Genomic DNA, 22,586 nt, shown 5'->3' with positions numbered 1-22,586 from the left:
TGTCCAAGGAGCGCCCCACAAACCCCTCTGAATAAAATACATTTCACCTCTTTAATCTCCTCCAACTAGCCTGGACTCTCCCCCACCAAAATGAGACATGCCTCTGCTACCACCCCTTCCCTATCTTGTGCTACCTTCCAGAACCTCCTTCCAACCGCACTGTCCTGGATCCCCCGTCTGAGTGATTAACGAAGGGCTCCCCCTGCTCGATCACCTGCATGGCCCCCAGGGACACCGGTGAGCGAAGGTTCCACTTCTTACAAGGATGGATTGACGTTCATCCCTGGGAAACACGCTTCAGACAACACCACAGGGCCAGCGCTGGCCTCTATGAATGTCTCATCGTGCTCACATCCACGGGCTGGGTCCCCACAGCAACTGGGAAAATTCACACGCCCGGGTATATGAGGAGAAAAAGGTGTGCCAGAATGGCTCCAGTCCCCAGGAGCCAGCTGTGAACATCAACCGTGACAGGTGAGGAAACTCCTGCTTCCTAAACTACCAAGATAAGATGTCCCCATCTAAAGCACATTTGATCCAAAGGGAGAGCAGCACGAACACAATGAGCGTTACTCGCAACATGTCGCAGTATCAAGGCAGAATCCGGCGACACACACTGTCCACCACCAGACCCCTGCCCTTGTACAGCAACTAAAGTCACTGCCAGCAGCGTTTAATACTTATATATTCGTGCGGCCATCACACGAACAGAGTGAGTCACACACTGGAGAGCGTGGTGCATTTCCTCCACCAGGGGCATCACACACACACACACACACATGCACACACGCACACAGTCTCAGTCCCCTCCGTTAGGGGGCAGCTGATAAACAAATACAAGATTCGTTGCGTCATTTCATTAAAAAAAAAAAGGGGAATTCCTTTTCTCTAAGTCCTGCAGCAGGATAAATTTCCTGTTCCGGTTCTGGTAGTAGGTGGTTCCTTCTTCATCATCAATGGCGCTCATCTTCCTCATCTCCCAACTGCTGCCTGTAGCACACAGGTACCTGGTTAGCTCTGAAGCACGGACTGTGTCCCAAACATACATAACCCTTTAGGGGTCTCACCAATGCCCCTCCCCCGCACCCACCTCATGCCCTTCCAGAGATTTTCAAGCTCAGAACAGTGGGGCTCACAGGGGAAGTCTGGGAACCTGGTGAGACATCACCAGCCCTCTGAGCTGCAGCAAGTCCTAATTCGCCGATGACTGAGTAGACAGGGCTAAGTTGTGGCAGAATGGTTAGAGCACCGTCAGAGAATGGGAGCAAGGCGTCAGACTGGAGTCAGAAGGCCAAGGAGCAGAGCGCAAGGCGCAGGCATCCAAGCATGGAGAATGAAAGCTGTGCAGAGATGGGGACATGAACTCTTTCATCCGCTGCGATACCTGGAGGCGGAGAGTGTTTAGCGAGATGATAAGCTGTGAATGAAACTACCAGGGGATGCCAGAATGACCATGAGTTGGTGGTGAAGGTGGTTGCATGGTGAAGCGCCCCCCAGCAGCGACACTGGGTATCTTACAGTCAGGAAGAACTCAACTGGGACAGCCCCACACTGGAGCCCCTCAAATCTCCATCCTTGCAGGCATAGAGGCACCACACTCGCACACAGTGTTAAGTGGAAGGTAAAGCTTATGAGGAAGTCACTGCACTGACTCCCAAATCAGGTACAGGATCACTCTCCTGTTGGGTCCCACATGCCTGCGACCCTGCGCCACAGCGCCCTTAGATGTCTGACATGGGGGAACTTTGGGCGGCCTGGAGGATCAAACTGGAAGGAAGAGAGCACCCACTAGTAGTACCTCCACACACCCTCCTCTCTACATATGTGTTTGCACTCTGATGATGTGCTATTAGTGGGGTATTTTTGAGAGCTGAGGGGTGTCTCACAAGAGGTCCAACTCTGGGCAGGAGGAGCACGTAGTCTGAAAAGTACACTGGGTGATTTGGGGCAGAGAGAGGCTAAGAATGCTCATTGCTTCTGCGTTTGTGTTCCAGGGTCTGCAGGATCGGGGAGGAGACTTTTGGGAGTCAAAATATAAGGCTGCAGCGTTCTCAGTCTCTTCTCGCATATTTTCTATATTTCTTCACCAATGCAAGTCTCATTTATTTGGTGCAACGCCAAGGTCCAAGTAATTCTCTCATGTCTCTCAGCTTCGTCCTTCCATGGTGAGTATAGTTAGTATCTTCAGAGGCACACGCGCCCAAGATATTTCAGAGCAGGTAGGCGATAAGACCCTTAGGATCTGTTTTCCAGTTCTGGGTGACTAGAGAAAGGAGTGTTCATTGGGCTAGGGACGCAAAGTGTTCTAGGCAACTGGCAGCCCCACGGGACTCCTGGCTTGTGGTCCAAGCTCTGGGAAGCGGAATGATAGCCCAAGTAAAGTTGAAGTACAGAAGGGTGGGGCTGGGAGAGCACAGGACTCACACAAGCCAGTTTGTCGACCCTCAGCTACTTAGTGAAGGGGATAGGGGTCCTACTGAGTATTGATAGACAGCGTGGTGGTTTGTGCGCTACGAGTTCAAAGGAACTTCCATGGGTTTATCCCCTTGTGAGGAAAGCGAGTAGTTAGTGTACTCTTTTGTGCTTCTTATTCGGAGGATTCACTTCCTCGTTCTTTCAACCAAACCATTGAGCACAACGTGTTGTATGACGCTGCTCCGACAGTGAGATCTATTTTATCACCTTCTGTCACCTTTCCAATCAGCCTGCCTGGCCATCCTCTATGTGGGCAACGCATTTATATCAATCAGTCTCTGAGCTGTTCTTGGAGCTTTGTGCTCTCTGGCCAGAGAGGCCTGTTTGCTATGAAACCATCTTTCCGTGCCGCATACAACAGCATACTCAGTCACAGACAGCTCAAGCGCAGTACATGCCAAACCTGCAGAAAAAACCCACAAGAAATTAGGGCTTGGTGGGTGTTATCCATCCTCCTTGCTTGTGACCTCTGCTGTTGGTGGCTATTCTTCGCATTGTAGCTTGGTGGCCAGCTTCGTCGATTCGATTTAATCACTTCCCGGCAACGCTAGGGCAGGAAGGCGAAGGGAGGAGAGAGTCGCAGGCCCACCACGGTCCAGATTGCAGCGAGCGAGGGGGATCTAGTCGGTCACATAGAGTCGTGGGTTCTTCAGGCGTGACTGGGCTGTTACTCTGGTTGTTTCTGAATGGAAATTAATAATTTTCGGGCTTTATCTCAGAAGTCTGGAATGGTATTTACCACGGAAGTTGTGCAACTGTGGTTACAAGGTGATTTAGTCGTTTCCTCTGAATTGGGAGTCAAACGCCCCACAGTCTGGAGAGAAGATGACCAAAGTGTGAACACATACGGAGGCCTTTGCAAGCAGTAGTGTGGTGTATTTGCTGCCGCAGGCAAAGCAGCGAAGGCCGCCTAGACACCAGTCGGAAGTGAATGTTGTGGGTGGTAACCCTGAGAGGGACGGGACACTTTATTAGAATTGTGGTCCCACACCACGAAGAAAGGAGGACGCGTGCACGATGGAACTGTGTCCTAGCCTCTTGAACTCTGGGGGAAGGGGAACAAATTCTGACAGAAGAAATTGCGAGTCTATGGTTCAGGGCTGGTTTGAACTCGGTTTGAAGGGTCGAGAGAGCTCAGAATGGAGGAGACGAGAGAGTCACAGTAATCATAGAGAGTAGTGGGCAGGTATGGAAGGAAACCATGCAGGAGATATCGAAACCCCAGCCCCCCTGCTCAACAGCAGGAGCACGGACCTAATTCCAGCTAATCATCCCAGCCAGGGCTTTGTCAGGCTGGAGCAACGTTAAAAACCTAGCTAGAGAGAAGATTCACTTGTTACTGTTGTGGGCCTATGTAAGCGACTCAGTGTGCTTGCACCACCTCTCCTAGGGAAAAAGTGGTTTTGCGCGCTAAATAAGAGAACCCTACAAGACTCTCCCCACTGCGTTGAGGACCGATCTATACTCCACTTGTTCTCTAGTGCATCTGGCGTACCACTGAGAAAGCAGTCTAGACTCCCGATCTCCTTCGCGAACCCCTTTCCAGAGTGAGTTGGCGTAAAAGCGCGACTACTGCAAATCGGCACCCTCATTGCTATCTCTCATGGCCCAGAGCTAAACAACTCCCAGTTTCCCTCCAGCTCTTATACCTCATGTCATGTGCTCCCAAAACCCCCTAATCATTTTTGTTGCCCTGCCACTGACTCTTTCTCAATTTTTCCATCTACTTAAACTATGAGTAGTGTGGGGCCACATTTATAATCTCGTTTACAGAGGTGAGCTCTCTGAGAGAGTGCAGGGCCTCACCAAATGTCGAATAAGAGGGAATGATTCCCGTCCTCAATCTGCCTGCAATGCCGCTTCTTTATACAGTCCCAAACTGCACGAGTATAAGCACTTCTTGGGACATCTCTTACCAGGAAGACCCCAAGAAACCCACTCACAAACCGGCAAGGACACATGTGACTCATGTCAACTTTCATCACGAGTAACCCCTATGTCGCTTTTCTGCAGAACTGCTGCTACGCCACTAGTCCCTAGTCCCTGTAGCAGTGCATGGGATTTTCTCTCGCTAAGTACGGACTGTACGAGCTGTCTCCTAGGGCTGCCTGAAGAGACCCTTTGAATTGACAGATCACTACAGATCACTACTTGGGTTTAATGTAACTCAATTGGCGTGTGAATGTTTCTCTTGCATTAATCAATCTGCTCTCAACAACAAAGAAGGTGCCCATCACTCGACCTGATACGTTTTCCACGCCCCCCCCCACTCGCTGCCACGTTCCCCCAGCTACTGAAGCCCCAGGCCCTTTAATTTGACCTTGAGGGCTCCCAGCCACCTCTTCAGCTGGGAGCCCCTGGTTGATTTAAAATAAAGTATCAACTCCCCACCCCCAACCTTCCTTTTTGGTCCACTGCTGTTTTGGTGGGGCGGTGCTAGGGAAGGAGGGTTTGTTTCTGCGAGGTTGGGAGGTTTCGGCCCTCAGCTGTTTTCTTTGAAGTAATGTGGCCCTCACCACTTTACAAGTTGTGCAGGCCTGAGTCAGACTATACCAAACCTCCACAGCCATCAGATTTGAACATCTACTTTTGAAGAGGGGAATGAAATCAGGTACACAAGCTTAGTGTAAACATGTTTTAATATCACTGAAATTATATTTGCATCAATATTTATAGAGATCCAAGACTTCGATGGGATTCAAATAAATAATCTTTTGAAAGTAAATGGTTACACGTAAAAGGGGGTCTAAATGCAACAGCACACTGTTAGAACCCCTTCCCCTCGGACCCAAAACAAAAGAATGTACAGTAGGTAGCACACACTGGGAGAATGTCACTACAGATAACAAGAACCTGCCCTCTTCAAGTGACAAACCACTGAATATGTTGACGAAAACCAAATGAACAGAGAGGAAGGTAAGGCATGCACTGCCCCTTAAAGCACCACTATGTGCCCTGGTTTAACATTAGGATCAGGCAAGTGAATGCAAGTTGTTTCCTTTCCGATTCTGAATTCAAGGATTAATACAGCAGTGCTCCTGTACAGGATGTACGCTACTTGAACTGACAGTGCAGCATACACAGCCCATCCTCCATAGATTTATTTTATTCAAAGGCATCTAATTTTTCAATTATTTTCCAATGACAAGAGTAGTCCAGAAAGCTACCAAGGCAGGCAAAAAAACTCCTTCCGGTGAAGCCATCACCAGCTTATGACACAAGTAGAGCCAGCTTTTATAGTAGTATTGAGAATCATGGCATAATTTTCCAACAAGTTACAGGGCAAAATATTGGTCAGAGTGCCCCAAGAGTGGCTGCTCTTAAAAGTTAAGCCTTCCAAAACCAAATGCTTTTGTGAACATTTGCCTTCCCCCACCCCCCAAACAACTCTGAAATGTATTCTCTAGGTGCCCCAGGTATATTAAAAATATCAGTCTGCAGTAAAAAAAAGTACACCAGCTTACAAACAGTTTTCATAGAGCACTCAAAACTAACCCTAGGGGAAATAAGACAACTCAGAAATAGGCAAGCAATGGGATACAAGAGTAACCAGTTATAAAAATCTCACCACAGATGGAAGGAATCTTGCAGGAAAGTACAGTAATAGTTACTGTAATTTACTGTTACTTATGGTTCACAAGTAAATATTTATTGTACTTTGAAAGGCTTCTCCTTTACAGATGCAGGTAGAATAACGTTCCCCTGTTCATACTTAATCCATCTGTGACTGATTTTCCTGGTAAGTATTCCACTGCCAGCAATGGAAGCATCAAAACCATGAGTACAAGGGACGTAACAATTACATTCATCTCCTTTGCTGATGGTAACTCTTCTCTTTCCTTGTGTTTGCTGTTTTGCAATAGTCTATATCAGTACAGTTGGAGAGGGATGCCCTTTCCCGCTACGAGTCATAAGAGAATAAAACTTAACATGTAATACTGCTGTGTACCTAATGGATAAATATTATTGGAGTTAAGGACTATTTCAACTACTAACTTTGCTTTGGTAAAACACATAGGAACAAAATATATACTGTATATGTATTTTATCAACATATTCCAGTAGGGGGAGGGTGCAACATTTAACAAACAGGATAAAAGTAAGTTTTAGACAGTAGAACTGCCAGTACACAGAATTTCCAGGTTCTGTCTTGAACACAGGAGAGGGGTAATTAATTTTCAAGAAAAGCCACATAGTCAGTCAATCTGGCCAACTGTTGTTCATTAGGAATTGGTGGAACTGTAGCAGGTTCTATAAAGAACACAAAGACACACAGCATTAATAAAATTAAAGAGGCAAACAGAGCCTAACGTCACCCATCCCAGCTCCCTTGACATTAAAGAAAAATGAGAACTAAATTTCTCAGACTGTTTCCTCATCAGTCCTAGAGTGACTGATACTGCTACTTGTAATCTCCTCATATACTCTTACGTTGTGTTGTGGAAGAGTTACTAATTCGGCACATAACACATCATGACTGCAACAGAAGTTACAAATAGCTAGTACACATCTATCACTATTTCTAGACCTCTTCACGAGTTATCTGCAGATATTGAAGGACTGCCAAGTTTCCAGAATGTCATGTCTGTTTGCTAACTCTAGAGAGGACTCCTGCAGCATCTTCAACCACAGTTAAGTTCCTATAGGTCTGCTTGCATTCTGTCTTCTTCCAGAACAGGGCTGGCCAAACTTACTGACCCTCTCAGATGCATACGATCATCTTCAGAAGTTTGAGAGCCAGGCCAGGGCTCGGACTTCAGCCCTCCGGGTGCACCAGCTGGGGCTACAGCTGAAGCCCTGAGCAATCCCCAATCCCAGTCTGGTAGGTAGCGAATGCGGTAAGGGAGGTGGGGTTTTGTGAGCCGCATTTTAACTGTAAAGAGCTGCCTGCAGCTTGTGAGCTGCGGTTTGGCCACCCCTGCTCAATAATGAGCATGTCTGCTGAGTCATGTCTCCAAGGTAAAGTGAGACATACCTAATAAAGGCATGGTGGAAAAAGCACTGGATGGCTGGCAAGAGAAGGCAGCCACAGTACTTGTACAAACTCTACAAGAATGCTGAATTATCCGGTGGTAAGGGTGAAGTGCAGCTTAGAGAGGAGGATAACTGAAAATGGAAGGGAAAATCAGAGAAAGAGAGAATGAAATGTAGGAGTAAGAGAAAAGGAGAGTAGAGTGAAAAGAAAGGACCGCCAAGAATAGAGGCAAGAGATAATGAGGAAGAGAAATGAAAAACAGTGCAGGGCGAAGAAACGAAAACAGAACACAAGGAGTCAAAACTGAGGAAAAGGAAGGCAGAGAAACAATGTTATATAGAAGTGATTCCTCCTTTAAAGTACACTGGGGAGATATTTACCTAGCCTACGTATAAAAAATAAATCTTCAACCCCAAGTATGTGAAGCACCCCACTTTCAGGTGGGGGAAAAGAAGAAGGCTATCATTTAAAAAAACATGCTTTCAGAAATTGAGAGACTTCACACTGGCTTGGAAAGACAAACCTCCAGTAAATTTAAGTTCACTTGGAATCTAAAATACGTGTCAAACCATCAAATCAGATTTATTCTGAACAAACACCTCTACCCTGCTATAACACGACCAGATATAACACGGGTTTGCGTATAGCATGGTAGCAGCGGAGCTCCAGCAGCGCTTTAAAGGGTCTTGGGCTCCAGCTGCTGCGGGGAGCCCTGGGCCCTTTAAATCACTACTGGAGCCCTACCACCACTACCCCGGGGCTGCAGCAGAAGGGCTTGCTGGCAATTTAAAGGGCCTGGGGCTCCGGCTGCTGCAGGGAGCCCTGGGCCCTTTAAAATCACCGCTGGAGCCCTGGTCAATGAGTGAATTGCTGGAGGTTGTGTGTTTCATTTGACATTGCTGAGAAGGTGGTGTTGAGTTAGCTATTTGTTTTGTTTAAGTATGTAAAGGGTACATAAGAGTTTCAGAAAGGCAAATTGTGTATTTATCTATACTACACCTTTTAAAATAAATCAAAATGAGCAAATACCTGGTAAAGGAATAAATCTGTTAAAGGAAGCTTCCAGTGCACCTAAAGGAAAAATGCAATGAAATGTTAATCCATTAAGGGACCCATTCTGCTAAAAATACAATTCTTATGTACTAAGCCAAAATTTTCTAAAAACCTATAATTCATAGGGCTGGTCTTCACTATGGGGAGATGGACGCTGCTGCAATTGATGCAGTAGGAATCAGGACCAGCTAAATCGATGGCAGAGCGCTCTTGGTACTCCAGCTCTCTGAGAAGAGTAAGGGAAGTTGACCGGAGAGCGTCTCCCATCGATGCAACACAGCGAAGACATGGGATAAGACAAGACAACCTAAGCTACGTCGACTCCAGCTAGGTTATTTATGTAGCTGGAACAACGTAACTTAGGTCAACTTATCCACGTAGGGAAGACAAGTCCTTAGAAACAAACCTGTTCCTCTTTTCTTTCATGGAAATGTTTATTGTACAGTAAAATATTTGTATAGCATAGTATCGTATTGTATTGTATAATATCTGTACATTTAAACTGCTAAGCATAGTGAATGAGAGACTGAAAATGACAACTGGCCTCCTGACTATTTCATTTGTCTCCCAATGGTAGTTCAACCCCACACAACACTTTGAGTTACATGCACTTGTAAGCCCAGTGTGGGTTGCAAATAGTTTTGCTGTAAACACCACCACATCGCAGGGGAGAAAAAATGGAGAATGTGTCTGCTCAGCTGAGTCAGGTAGTTCAAGCCTCAGGTCAGTCAATACACATACGATAAGTGAATTTCATCACCTTGTCTGGAACACATTAAATCATTTTTTGTTTGGGTGAGCAGGATTTTAGTTGTTCAGGAGCCCAAAACAGTAGGATTTTTTTCCTAGCTTGTTAAATGCAACAGGAGCAAGATATATTCTAGCAGATCTAATCACCCCTCTTTTTTTTTTTTTTTTTAAAAATGGTGCTGTTTAAAACTAGTGGGTAAGAAGTTTAGAACAGCAGTCTCTGCCCTTCACAAAATTTTACTCAACTTTTTACATCAATAGAAATTATTTAGCATTACTTTTATTAAAGACAAACATTTCCCAGTGTGCTGTTTGCAAAAACTTGCTTTATCTTTTCAATACCACACCACAATTACAGTTAAAAAAAAAAACAAAAAAAACACTGTAGTGGAGTGTATAATCTAGTCTCAAAACACATATGTAAATACGTGATCATGCTGAACTACACCGTACCACTGACTGCCTCCTTACACATTTGAAGGATCTGCACAAAATGTTGGCTCTCTTTTTTACACCCAGCACTGGGCACTCTGAACATATTTCATTTTACAAACAGTAGATTCTGCTTAACAGCAACCCAGCTATTAACTTCTGGCTAACAGCGATGTTTTGCCAGGAACCAATCCCGTTCCCTTGACTTTAATATTAATGGGATTTGGACACTAGCAATAGCATGCCATTTATTCACAATATATTTTGGAAAACAGACCCCAGTTGCAGGCACAGGCAGGTTTGCTAGGCTGCAGCCAGGAGGGGAGATGCTGGGATGTGTCTTCGCCGGCTGCAGCCCTGCAAACTTTCCTGCAGCCTGTGCTCAACACATCCCAGTGCTTCTTTCTGGGCCTCAGCCCTGCAAACCTGCCTGTGCACCTGGATCGCACAGGAAGGGAGATGTTGCAGGCTGGGTGGGGAGGCTATGGGCAGAGCAGTAGCTAAAACTTGGATACTGGAGCTGCACTGTGCTATCAACACTGTGTCCTGCTGGCGGGCTGCACTCAAGGAAGGAAGGAAGGAAGGACTGGGACATGGTGAGCCCTGATGCCCAGAAAGCGCAGGAAGAAGTACTGTGCAGTTCCATGACCTCTCAGCACCCGGGCTCCAGTGGCCCTCCCTGCTGCTGCCCTACCCACAGGCAAGTTTGTAGGCTATGGCCAAGGAAGGCATGTCCCAGCGCTTCCTTCCCTAGCTGCAGCCTCACAAACCTGCCTTCTGCTGATTGGCAACTGCCGAATAATGGCAACTTTTAGGTGGCAACCGAGTAGTTGCCAATAACTAGAAATCTACTTTATTAAGCCTTGTTCATAGTGTTGGTTATCAGGGAATCCTCCCTGTATTGGGAAATAGTAAACAGCAGGTTCAGACAATTCTTACATCAGCTGCTTGCACCAGATGTTTTCAGCAGGCTCGACTCCACGAGTTCCAGCAATTTAAACACAAGGCACAGGAAGCCACATTCTCTAAGTCCCATCAGTAAAGAACTTTAGTTTGAAACACTGGGTGTTTCAAAATAGTAAATTTTAACTAAGCTTCATTAGATTAAGAAATGTCAGTTGAGGTGACGTAACATGTTCCATTGAGTCATCAGAACTAATAGTAAGTAGAAGAGGAGTAGGAGAAATGAAAGTATATTGTTTCCTTTTGTTTAAAAAGGTTCAGGTCCTTTTAGTTTAATTGATACTACTTGTGCCAAAGTTAAAACCACTGATTCATATTTCTTACATTTTGAGCATCTCATGCTGTGCTCCTGCATAGCTCGTTATACAATCTTCTCCACCAATGCCTTGTCAATCGGGGTCAGTGGCTCTTGCTCTTCATCTCCAAGGGTTCTTGTCAAGTGCAGATTCCAAGCTGACACTAACTTTCACATCCTCCTTCAGCATCTCGAACCACCTTTTTCCAGGTCTTCCTCATCATCTTTGCCCCACAATTACTAGCTCTTGCACTCCCTGGCCAATGTAACCCACATTATCCCACAGGACACAGCCATCTCAGTCATTACTCCCGCAGCTTTTCCATAACGGAGACTTTCTGCCTCATGGCTTGTACCAGTTCATTACATCGCATACCAGCTCTTGTCATACCCACATGTTCCCCTGAACAGTCTCATTTCAGCAGTGTGAAGCAGAAGTAGTTTTCTCGTCCTTATTGGACAGCATTCTGACCCATATGTTGTGCCTGGCCTAATCATGATCTTACACACTTTGCTCTGTAGTTTACCTGGCATAGTCTTATCACAGAAAATTCCCACCAACTCCCTTCGTTTACACCAAGCACTATTCAAGCCACATTCTCCGAATGGCTCAAAACTGAACCGAGGTACTTCAACTGTTGCACACACTAACTAATTTTACTGGCTTCTTGTTGTCCCTCTCAATGAAGCATTGCACGTATTCCATCTTTTGTCGGCTGATTTGAATGCCATTTTCTTCTAATGAGCCCTCCAAAGTTCTAGGTCTCTGTCCAGTTAGTATTTATCTTTGCAGAACAGCATAATGTCATTGGCAAAAAGTACGCTCTATGGAGCTGCTCCCCTAATCTCCTGTGTCAAGATGTCCTTGTTATTCAGAACAAACTCAAATCATATTAGGGATCATTTTAATGACACTAAAGGATACAATACTAGAAATATCAAGCCAGATCCAAAATGCATCACGGAATAACAGCTCCACCTACCCGGCTTTTTAGGCATTACCATACGAGTTGCTGAGTCCGCTTGCCATCCTTGTTCTAACACCCCTGAAAAGGCATTTTAAAAATTCATAAGACTGAAACAATTACTATTATTACAGTTATACGTATTACCATAGCACCCGTGAGCCTCAGCCATGGAGCAAGATCCCATTTGTTGTGTACCGTATAAACACAACACAGATATGGTCCCTCCCCTGGAGAGCTTACAATCTAAACACACAATACAGACAGTGTGAGGGAAAGGGTAGGAACACAGAAGCAAAGTGAACAGTGTGATGACAACAAGTGTCATGTTAGATCCACGATTTTGGGGGGGCTGGAGGGGGCGGCGCTAGGTTTATTTAGGAGGCTATCATCTAAAGGGAAACAGGTTGGCACGTTGAAGGGAAAGGGATGAGGGAGAAATGATACCCCATGTGTTTGACTCCAGTATCAAATAACCCAAAAGTTCCCACTCACTGGAAAATGTCTCAATACACTTTAAAAAGTTGGATTGCACAGTAAATGTTTTATTTCTCAGAACAACTCATGACAAGAGGCACTGCTGGAGACATTTAGTTGTACAAATGCATGACCTTTGTAGAAGTGATGGTATCCTGAAACGTATTCAGTCAGGCCTGATGCAAAGCTTTACTTTCATTTTTTTGTCCTGGAGCATGGGCTTCTCACACTCAGGAAAAATGGAATTCCTCCACTATTTCCAAGGAGGAAGGCTTTTTGTGGCTCCTAATCTAGTAAGTGGTGGTAACTGGAGAACTCAAATACATCTCCCATCCTAAAAATTAAGCAATTTGTTTTTACTGTTTCCCTTCTCAGTCATCATTTCCTTTCACAATAATCTCAAGCTTACGTTTATTTTTGGATCCTCCTCCCTACTTCATTTTGCTGTACCCATCTATGCCCCATCCCTTTCCTGTAAAATGAGTTACAAGAGCAGCAGTGGAAGTGGACCCATGTTGGGCAGAGAACCGAGCAAGGTGAAACCTTCTCAGCAAGAAGTACCTCACATGTGACAGATCTCTAGATTATTAAAATGGAATTTTTAAAAAATGTTCTCTACTGTATACATTTATGCTTTAATTTTACTTTATTTGAATCCAACAAGATGAGAGAAATACAGAGTAGGAAATATCACTATGGTTTCTAACCAGTGTCACTTTCCAACACTCAGGTACAAGCAATTGTTGGCAACATTCACATTGTAACACTGCTTTGAAATATTTAAATTCTAAGAACAGATTTACACTAATGGAAACCCTACTAATTAGGTTTTGTAAAGGTTTTCCTTTACAGACAAGACGTCAGACCCAAGCGGACAAACAGTGGTCTATTAAAAATCAGGACCATACATAAACCCGTTGGGAACACTTCATAAAGGTCAACTATCTTCAGTTTTCCTTCAATTTATCTGAAACATTTTCACCAAAATCTTTTAGACCTACAATGACGAATTTTCTAAATACAGAGGGCCCTCTGGCTTTTTTTTTTTTTGGTTGACTTGGTGTAGGGAAGGAAAAGTGTTCTTAAACCATTTTTATTTTATAATGGGATTCTTTAGTTGGTCAGTTTAATTCTGGTCTCAGCCTCAGAACAAAATTGTCTGTGAAAGAAAATCTGAAAAGTAAAAGAATAAGCTACCTTTCACAGCTTCTTCTACAGGAAGTCCAACAAAGGCGGCAAAATCATCTGCAATTATTGAGGTATATGCCTGAGAAACCAGTCCAAAAGCTCGTCTCCTAGTTGCATCTATTAAGGGGAACACATTTTTAAACGATACAATTGTAACAATCTTCAAAACACACAGCAAGTCCGAAAATATTTTGTGTGGCTTCCCATAACAATGGAGAGCCACATTTCTGAAAATCTGGTGCTTAATACTAATAGTTCATATTTACACAGTATGTTCCATTAAGTGCAAGCCTAAAAGAGGCTTTGTAAATATTAACTGAGCTTCGACACCCCTTTGAAGCAAGCAGTAAGTATCATGACTTACAGATAGAGAAACTGAGGCAAACAGATTAAAACAACTTGCCCAAGTCTGTGGCAGATCTAGGAACTGAACCTAGACCACCTATCTCCCAAACCTGTGCCTTAACAATTAACATTTAAGTACAAAGAGCATGAGGTACAGACTAGTCCTGGGTTCAAGAGCAAAGTGACTAGGCTCATTCAGAATGACAGGATCTGGATAACACGTTCTGAAAATCATAGAACATTCATCTTAGTATTTTAAAACATTTTTGGTGTAATCCCAGGAAATGCTAAAATGGTTCCAATTTTATTGTAAGTAAAACTGAAATGTTCATAACTAATTAGCTATACCATTTTATTTCTGCAAAATTATAAAAATTCAAGCATTAATTCAAGTTTAAATATAATTATTCAGTAAGGGACTGTTTAAATAAATGACATTCATGTCCTAAATTTCTATAATGCTTGATGCTTTAATCCCAATATGGCTCCAAAGTAACACTACATCAAATTGTTTCCTTATTAGCACAAAGAATGAACTGGAATTCATGTTTTGGGATGGGATAGTGAAACAGCCTGCAAAAAAATTTTTTCACAGACTCTAGTGCCCCCTTGCAGTGAAAAGCAGAATGTTACTACTCAGAAACATATGCACTAAGTGTCTTTAATTATCAAAAAAGAAAAAAGTAGACTCTTTGCCCCTAACTGCTTACATTAGACAAACTCCAAATAAGATTCCTTAGAATCCTGCTAGCTGCAGGCCTATTTTTAAAGGGACACTGTCAAGCTTGTGGGATCCAGTAAGACGGACTTGTTTTGAAAGTTGAGCCATATCAGAACCTTGATCATCCGTATTCCAGATATGCAATTAAAATTTGACTATAATGTGAGAGCAAAAGAGGCCCACTATTCTATTTATGGTACATCAAAGTTTATAAGAAGAAATCATTTAAATCTAATTTAGAAACTGATGTGTTCCTGAAAGTTTCATATCTGAAATCCTTCAGGTAAAATCTCTGAAGGCTATGGGACAATCTTCAAGGTTGATTTTTATTCTTAACAAGTTGGAAATATCCCTCAAAATAGTCTATCAATCTGTTTACAGTACTAATAAATATTTCATTTGAAAAACAAAAGTAGGCCTAGCCCTGCAATGAATTCTATGTGAGGGCCTAATTTTGTTTACAAATGAAATATCAATCAGTAGTATAAACAGACTGATAGAATATTTTGAGTGTACAAAAGCTATTGGTTCCATAAATAACTTATATGAGTAAAGCAATTAATTGAAAATGTTCAAGATTCAGATTTTTCAAGATTCACTGCTCTACTTAAAACACAAAAAACAAAACACCTGGGTATTTGCTCAATTACTGCAGAAAGTACAAGTCAGTTAACAAAACCTATTTCTATTTATCAAGAACTGTCAAAGTGCCTGGCTGAATGTCCTTGCCCCAAGGAATTCACAAGCTAAGCAAACTGTTCTGACAGCAAATTAAAAATCCAAGCCAAAATACAACCTCCTAGAACTCAGAGAGTCTTGAGCAAGGGTTAATGGTAGCATGCAGTCCTATATGGCCAACAAAACAAATTCAAATTAAACTTCTCTGCCCTTAGTCTGTGTTAATTTTTCAAAGAAATATTTTTTGTACCTCTAAGTGCTTCCATGATTGGTTGAATAGTCTCAGACCACTGATGTGCGCTGATTGTTGTGTAGATTCCTGGAAAGTCTCGCTGCCAAATTCTTTGTCCCACTGACCAAATTCCACCAAGTTCAGAATTTGCCTACAGTGACAAAGCAAGCAAGCAATCAAAACAGAACATATGTATTTTTCCCTGCCATGATCACTCCATTACTAATTGCATTTTGCTGAAAGTATATTTTTCCCCTCTCTGAACAAGTAGGAATCAGAACAGTTAGAATGAAATACTACAGTAATCCTTGATATTAAGATTCAGACAGTATCATACCACGTCACTGACATTGGTATAAGAGTGATGATCCAGTTCAAACAATTCTAATTTTTTCAAACTGACAAAGCAGCTAAGCAACACAGAGTAAAACATGTTATTTGCCTATTCCACCTTTCTATACCTGCTTCACCGCTCAAAAAATGTAGTGCAGAAGGGAGCAAGAAACATACATATACAATTATACCACACTTTTTTTTTTTAAAGTGGGCTACTCTTGGATCATTAAGTTTACAAACTAATAGACAAAAAGAAAGCAATCAGATGGAAAAGTTAGAATCCAGTTGTATAAATATAGGAAGAAATTAAGAGAGATTCTTCTATGTAGCCAACAAAGTGGATCTTGCGAACTTGCCTCCAGAGCAAGGCACCACTAATAATTACATATTAGAAATGGGCAGCAGTCTGGGTGAGAAGAGGAGGAAAGACCTCCAGTATGAAAGGAGACTGATTCTCAGTCGTGTTGGACATGTCAATTCTGTTTTGACCAACAAAATAACATGAGGATCATGGAAATTACCTCCCATGAGTTTTGTCAGAGGAGGATGCAAAGGCTGCTGTGACAATTACTAGTATTCCTCGTTAACAAGTGCAGCAAGATGTGTTGCAAGTGTGATACAAAAAAGGGTTTGACCAGCAATATTATTGAGACCACTAGTTAGACTTTTATTGTCAAATGGCTGAGCCTGATTGACCTTTCTGTCACTGCTAGGAAAGCAGTATTCAGAAGTATCTCAGGAGATATTACCCAGTCTTAGATCTCAAGGACTTCTTGGCAGAGGACTGCAGAGCCACTTCCTCCCTATTTCTTTATGTAAAAGCTTTCTGACCCCAATCGTATCTTTAGAAACCTAAATTCTAAAGAAAAATCCTACAAATAAGCAAGCACTTCTGCTATTAGAGACCTGACATCTCAAAAGGTGGTTCTAATTCAAGCAGGGCATTACAGTAAACCTACACTATTGATTCAGTAGTTCAATATAGAGCTTTCAGTATTCACTTGTAATTTGGAAACCCAGACACTGGAATTCACTAAATCACACTTTGGAATGATGTTTCAGTCTGGCTTGCGGCCACATATCTCAGATATCCTGGAGAGTACCTCATATGGAAGTACTCTATCGATTCTGGTGCTTACACATCACTGTAGCCATGAGACGCAAAACGTGCCATTAGGTTCCTGCTATACCCGTTGGCTGTTTTGTTTTTAGTCCTCTATCCATTATACTAAGAGGTACAAGGAGGAAGAAAAAAAGTTTTTTTCTGAGATTTGTCTTTTAGGATTCTACTGCACTCCAGTGTATCATGGGGAGAATAGTAAAGTACACTGAATGCTGTAATGTCTCCTAAAGCCCAGGTGGTAAGTCAGACAGAATCTTCTGAAATTCATGCCAATAAGAGGAAACATTCACATGAAAATATAATTACAAATAAGATCCAGCGATGTTATCAGCCTCCTCTTTCCAACAGTAACAGAAGTGTTCCCAGACACCATTTTGATCTTTTGAAAAGTTGGCTGAGGTTGTGAATCAACTACAGAATGTAGCTGCCTGACTTTTGATGTGTGGTAATACTCTGAATAGGACCTTTGCTTTCCTTCTGCTGGTGGCCATTTTTGTGGTGAGGAACTAGGTTTCTAACAACAACTATTGCTGATTTGCTGAACTCCAGTATATTTTGAGGAGGTGGCCTGAAAGGCTAATTATTTTGGGTAGCAAAAGAGAGCACTCTGCAGGAGCAGACAGATGATCACTATCAGAAGAGTGAACAGGTTGACATGCCTTGTCAGTGCCATCTGCTGGCAAAGTGGTTGAAGAGCTCAAACCTTTGAACTTGGCCATTTATCAACCACACAGCTCAGATCAAAAACGAAGATTTATTTTAAATGCCACATTTTGGAAAAACCTTTTTTCTTCAAATATGTAGAATGGAACACAGTACCATCTCCGTCTTAAACCGCACTGAAGGGAGTACTTACAGATTTGATAGCAGGAGGAATTCTTTTCCAAAGATATCGTGCATTATTCCTAACAAACAAAATAGAGCCCAGTTAAAATATTTTTAACAATTATATTTATCAGATGTTTACTGCTAGAAACCTATGAAAAGACAGTGATATTAAAGATGTCTTCAGATGTAACTGTTACACTTAATGGGGTGAAGAAATCAAGCACTTAGTAACACAACACACAGACTTATGCCATACACAATGTCATCTTAATGCTTAAAAATCTGCAGTGTAATGACTTTATATCAAGTGAGATATAAAAATTCAACTATGAAAGTAATTTTGAAATAGAAGCAGTATGAGGACATATTCCAAGCCAGTGTTCAGAATGTCATGACACTGAAGTTTAATGAAAACATTCCGCTGCAATATTATGAACATAAACAGCAGCACATGATAACACCAAAGAGAAACCGAAGTCTACGTTCATTATCCAGCCTAGTGAAATGCAAGTTGCAAGTAAGGGGTAAAATGGTCAGCCTAAATGATCCAAGATGCTATTTAGTAATAAAGGTAAAGATTTTTCCTTATCCTCAGAGTGCCCATTAAAACTGACAAGCCTGTTAACTGGAAAGTCTGTCCCAATCCCTCCTCTCCTAAGAGCAACCAGAATACCACTATTATCATTTATCCACACAGTAAACACAACGGTTGGATATTTCTCTGACCTTCCATTGTAAGTAAAGGGAAATATTGCGATTTCTGATATCACCCGGTGGTATCCATGTGTAGATGCTGACTTCTTAAAAACGCTAAAAGCTGCATATGTGACCTATGCTTTCAGAAGCCTGAAAGCAGAATTATTCCTGATTGTTCTTTTACACCCTCAAGAACAATGCACATCAATGTAGTGACAAAGGAAATGCACATACTGTAAGGTTGAGAAGAAAAGACTTCTGGATTTTATCTATATTGTGGCCTATTTGAAAAAGCTTACGGGATTTTGCAGCAGCAGTAAGAAAGTGTTAAATATGATTGAAATGTAACCAATGTAACCTAAAGGTCAAATCTCAATACTGTCTTTTAAATTTCACACTATGATTAAGCAATTTATCCTGCGTTTACCAGACTGAGACCTGAATTAGGGCTAGCTGGTTGGCATTACAGACAAGATTAAAAGTAACTGTTTGATGATTGTTTTGATGCCCAATCAGAAAAACTAGAAACTGAAAACCTCTAACTACGATTGTCTACAAGTTGCAATACAGCTTTGCAGTCTGTGAGGGTCTCTCATTTGCTTCAATTGCCTCTAATATTTAGGTAGCCAATAGTGACCAAAAATGTTTTTTCCATCTATCGTTGTCTATAAGGTTGAGACCTTCTCTTCATTACGTGGACCTTGCCAGTTTTCCACTTTCATCTCCAGAATAGATCATAGTATTTACACTACACTGGGCTATGCTAGAAGACTATTTGGAAGCTTCAGCCAGTGCTGAATACAGTCTCTCCCAGGTGGCGGTAAATTACAAGCTGTGCTTCCTGACACCAGCTGCCAAAGTAACTGGATTGGGTAATATTTGCTTGAGAAACTGACACTTTTCTTGCATTAACCCATGGCTATGGTACTTGAGAAGATAAACCAGGGGGGCTTAATTGCAAAGAATATGAAGACAGGACAGTTCAGCAGAGACATGGCCATTGACTCTGGAAAGCTACCAGCCATGAGCCACCGGAGCTGAGTAAGCTGAACGCTAAGACCCATCCGTTTTCCTAGACTTTCAAGAAGGGGTAGGTGAGAGAAGAAAAAGAATTTACAGGGAAAAATAGCATTTATTATTCTTGACAAGTTGAAAAGGAAAAAGAGAATCATGAGATCTATACCATGTCATTAGTTTATCTGTAAATTTGCTGTTGTTTTCACATACTTGTGCCCAGTGCAATGGGCAAATGCATTTTTATAAACCAAATAATTAACACAAACAGTTGTTAAACAGTTCTGACACATATAGATCAAGTTCTAATTATGATACTGAATTGCTGTACTTATTTTTAAATTTTTAGGGTGACAGTAACAGCTACTTACATATCATTGTGCAGCAGGTACAGCGCTAGAAGCTGACTATAAACTGGGGGTGTTGCAATCCCTCCAGGGGCCTTTAAAAAAAAAAACAAATCCAACTCACTTAATTGGATTATACATCTTAAACGGTTAAGAAGGGAAACTGAAGTAATTTTTTAACTAAATATCTCTGATTCCAATTGCAGAATACCCATAATTCTAACATTACACATACAGTTAGCTATTTTCCACATCAGAGAATGGCTGTGAACAGATGCTGTTTGGCTTTGTGATAATTATATAAAAGATTACATCAATATTAAGGTCAAGATTTTAATTCCAACAAGTCAGGAAATTACTAACTAAGGTTTCTGTGGAAGCCTTAATTCTGCTCCATAGCATGGGTAGATTACAATAAGGTCTTTTGTTACATGAGCAACAATTAGAACATTGACCTTTGCAGCAGCCACTATACTTCAGGATCCAGACAGTCCCCACCCAAGCCCCATTTCCAGGCAGAACTTTACTATACTTAGTCTCTGCATGAAAATGTTGCTTGTTTTTGAAACAAAGGCTAAACAAAATTCCTTTGGCTATTTTGGAGATGAATGTAGAACTCCCCCCCTGGATTACCAACTAAGAACAAGAACATAAGAAAGGCCATACAGGGTCAGAGCAAAAGGTCCATCTAGCCCAGTATCCTGTCTTCCAACAATGGCCAATGCCAGGTTCCCCAGAGGGAATGAACAGAACAGGTAATCATCAAGTGACCCATCACCTGTCACCCATTCCAAGCTTCTGGCAAACAGAGGCTAGGAACACCGTGTCTGCCCATCCTGGATAATAGCCATTGATGGACCTATCCTCCGTGAACCTGTCTAGTTCTTTTTTGAACTCTGTTATAGTCTTGGCCTTCACAACATCCTTTGGCAAGGCGTTCCACAGGTTGACTGTGCGTTGTGTGAAAAATACTTCCTTTTGTTTGTTTTAAACCTGCTGCCTATTAATTTCATTTGGTGTCCCCATTTCTTGTGTTATGAGGAGAACACACTTCCTTATTTACTTTCTGCACACCAGTCAAGTTTCCCAACTTCAAACTTGACACATACTATACAAGCAGCACATGCTCTGCTGTGTTTGGAAAAAAAAGGGCTTAAAACAAAGTTACACATTTGAAAACAGAACTCATTACACATGAAAGTTCTGTTAGACTTCCAGTTGTGCAGCGCATATAAGGACAATGCAGCAAACATACGTACGCAGATAGTTGCACAGCTACTTGATTTGGTTAAGGGCTTTAACAAGCTCATCTACTGAAATACACAGACTGAGAACTAGTTGCAGTGCTCTACTCAAGGTGCAGGAGGAAAGCGCAGTATGTTCCTAGAACTGATGCTAGGATAACTTACACCTGCCTTGAGGTGCCTCTAAAATTTATGCTGGCTTGTAACAGCTCCCAAGAGCCCACTGAGCTCCAGCAACTCCATATTCCCAGCACCAGGAAGCTAGGAGGAGATGGCACAGAGCTTTCTCAAGCTGCAGTAGAACCAAGTTGGCCAGACCTTCTCCAGCTTCCACTGCCGCTATTCAGAACATTACTGCGCAGCAGTGAAAGTGACAAGACACTCACATGGTTGCAGACAGGCACAAAACACTGAGTAGGACTCAAAAAACAAACAGAGGAGAGTATATTAGTGGAGACCACTTTGCTGCAGCCAGTAGGCTCTGGGATGTGAGGAAAAAGAAAAGAGAATATTCCTTCTTCAAAGGAGCCAGCTTATGTGAGAACTTCAAGTTTATTAGACACTTTCTAGCAGAAAGCTACAGAAGATTTCTCCAAAAAGGGTCCAGGAATTAAACCCTGGGAGGAACGATTATTAATTATCATCATCATCGGCAGTATTAGGGTAATGGAGAGAAGGCCCAACGGAGACTGGTGCCCAATCACACCAGGCACCACACACACACACACACACACACACACACGGTGCCATACACGGACACAGAGTGAAGGGCAGTCCGCGCTCTGAGGAGTTACACACTAAGAGACAAGACCGAGGGCACGGGGAGAAAAGGACGCAGAGAGATGACGAGCTGTACCAGGCCGCACATCAGGGCGGCGGCAGACGCATGTGTCCCGAGTCCCAGCCCCGTGTCCGAGCCGCGCGGCCTCACCCCGGAGCTCCCCTGTCGCGGCGGGGAGAAGCGGGCTGAGCGGCTCCCCGGCAGGCGGTGGCCCCTGGGGGGAGCAGCGGCCACCCAGCGCCCCCCGCGGAGGGGTTCAGCAGCCGCCCGCCAAGCTCCTCAGGCGGCCACTGATCGCCACCAGGGGCCGCGCCCTGTTCCCGCCTCGGAGGGCGCCGGGGTCTCACGGCTCCTGCCGCCCGCCCCGCTACCTCCAGCTCCTGGGTCTCGCACTGCTCCAGGAGCTTCTTGAAGCTGAAGGGGGTTTCCGCCATCACCGCCACTGGCATCTTCCCGCCCGGCCTCGGCCTCGGCCTCGGCCTCAGAGCCGCCCCGGTCGGTACCCGCCGCGGCCCCTCACAGGCGCCTCCACACCCGCCACTTCCGGGCCCGGCTCCGCGGGCTACGCACTTCCGCCCGCAGCCTAGGGCCGGAGCTGTAGCCGCTCTGTCCCGCCCTCTCGTATGCACGGGAGGACTCCGGGGACCGCTGGGCGGGGCTCGGGGGGG

At 43.3% G+C, this 22,586-nt stretch overlaps 1 protein-coding gene across 1 annotated transcript; it reads right to left on the bottom strand.

The window, feature by feature from the left end:
- Nucleotides 1–5,096: 5,096 nt before the first annotated feature.
- COPS8 (COP9 signalosome subunit 8) lies at nucleotides 5,097–22,517 on the bottom strand. Its single transcript, XM_032800040.2, has 8 exons — nucleotides 22,290–22,517; nucleotides 19,918–19,988; nucleotides 17,865–17,913; nucleotides 15,568–15,700; nucleotides 13,583–13,690; nucleotides 11,927–11,989; nucleotides 8,480–8,521; nucleotides 5,097–6,726 (listed from the first exon to the last, which is right to left on the bottom strand). The coding sequence occupies exons 1-8, from the start codon at nucleotides 22,365–22,367 to the stop codon at nucleotides 6,647–6,649; spliced, it is 624 nt and encodes a 207-aa protein (XP_032655931.1). The 5' UTR covers nucleotides 22,368–22,517; the 3' UTR covers nucleotides 5,097–6,646.
- Nucleotides 22,518–22,586: the final 69 nt, after the last annotated feature.

This window comes from Chelonoidis abingdonii, chromosome 10 (genome assembly GCF_003597395.2).
Source record: "Chelonoidis abingdonii isolate Lonesome George chromosome 10, CheloAbing_2.0, whole genome shotgun sequence".
NCBI lineage: Eukaryota > Metazoa > Chordata > Testudines > Testudinidae > Chelonoidis > Chelonoidis abingdonii.
This window is presented reverse-complemented; position numbering and strand designations above follow the sequence as displayed.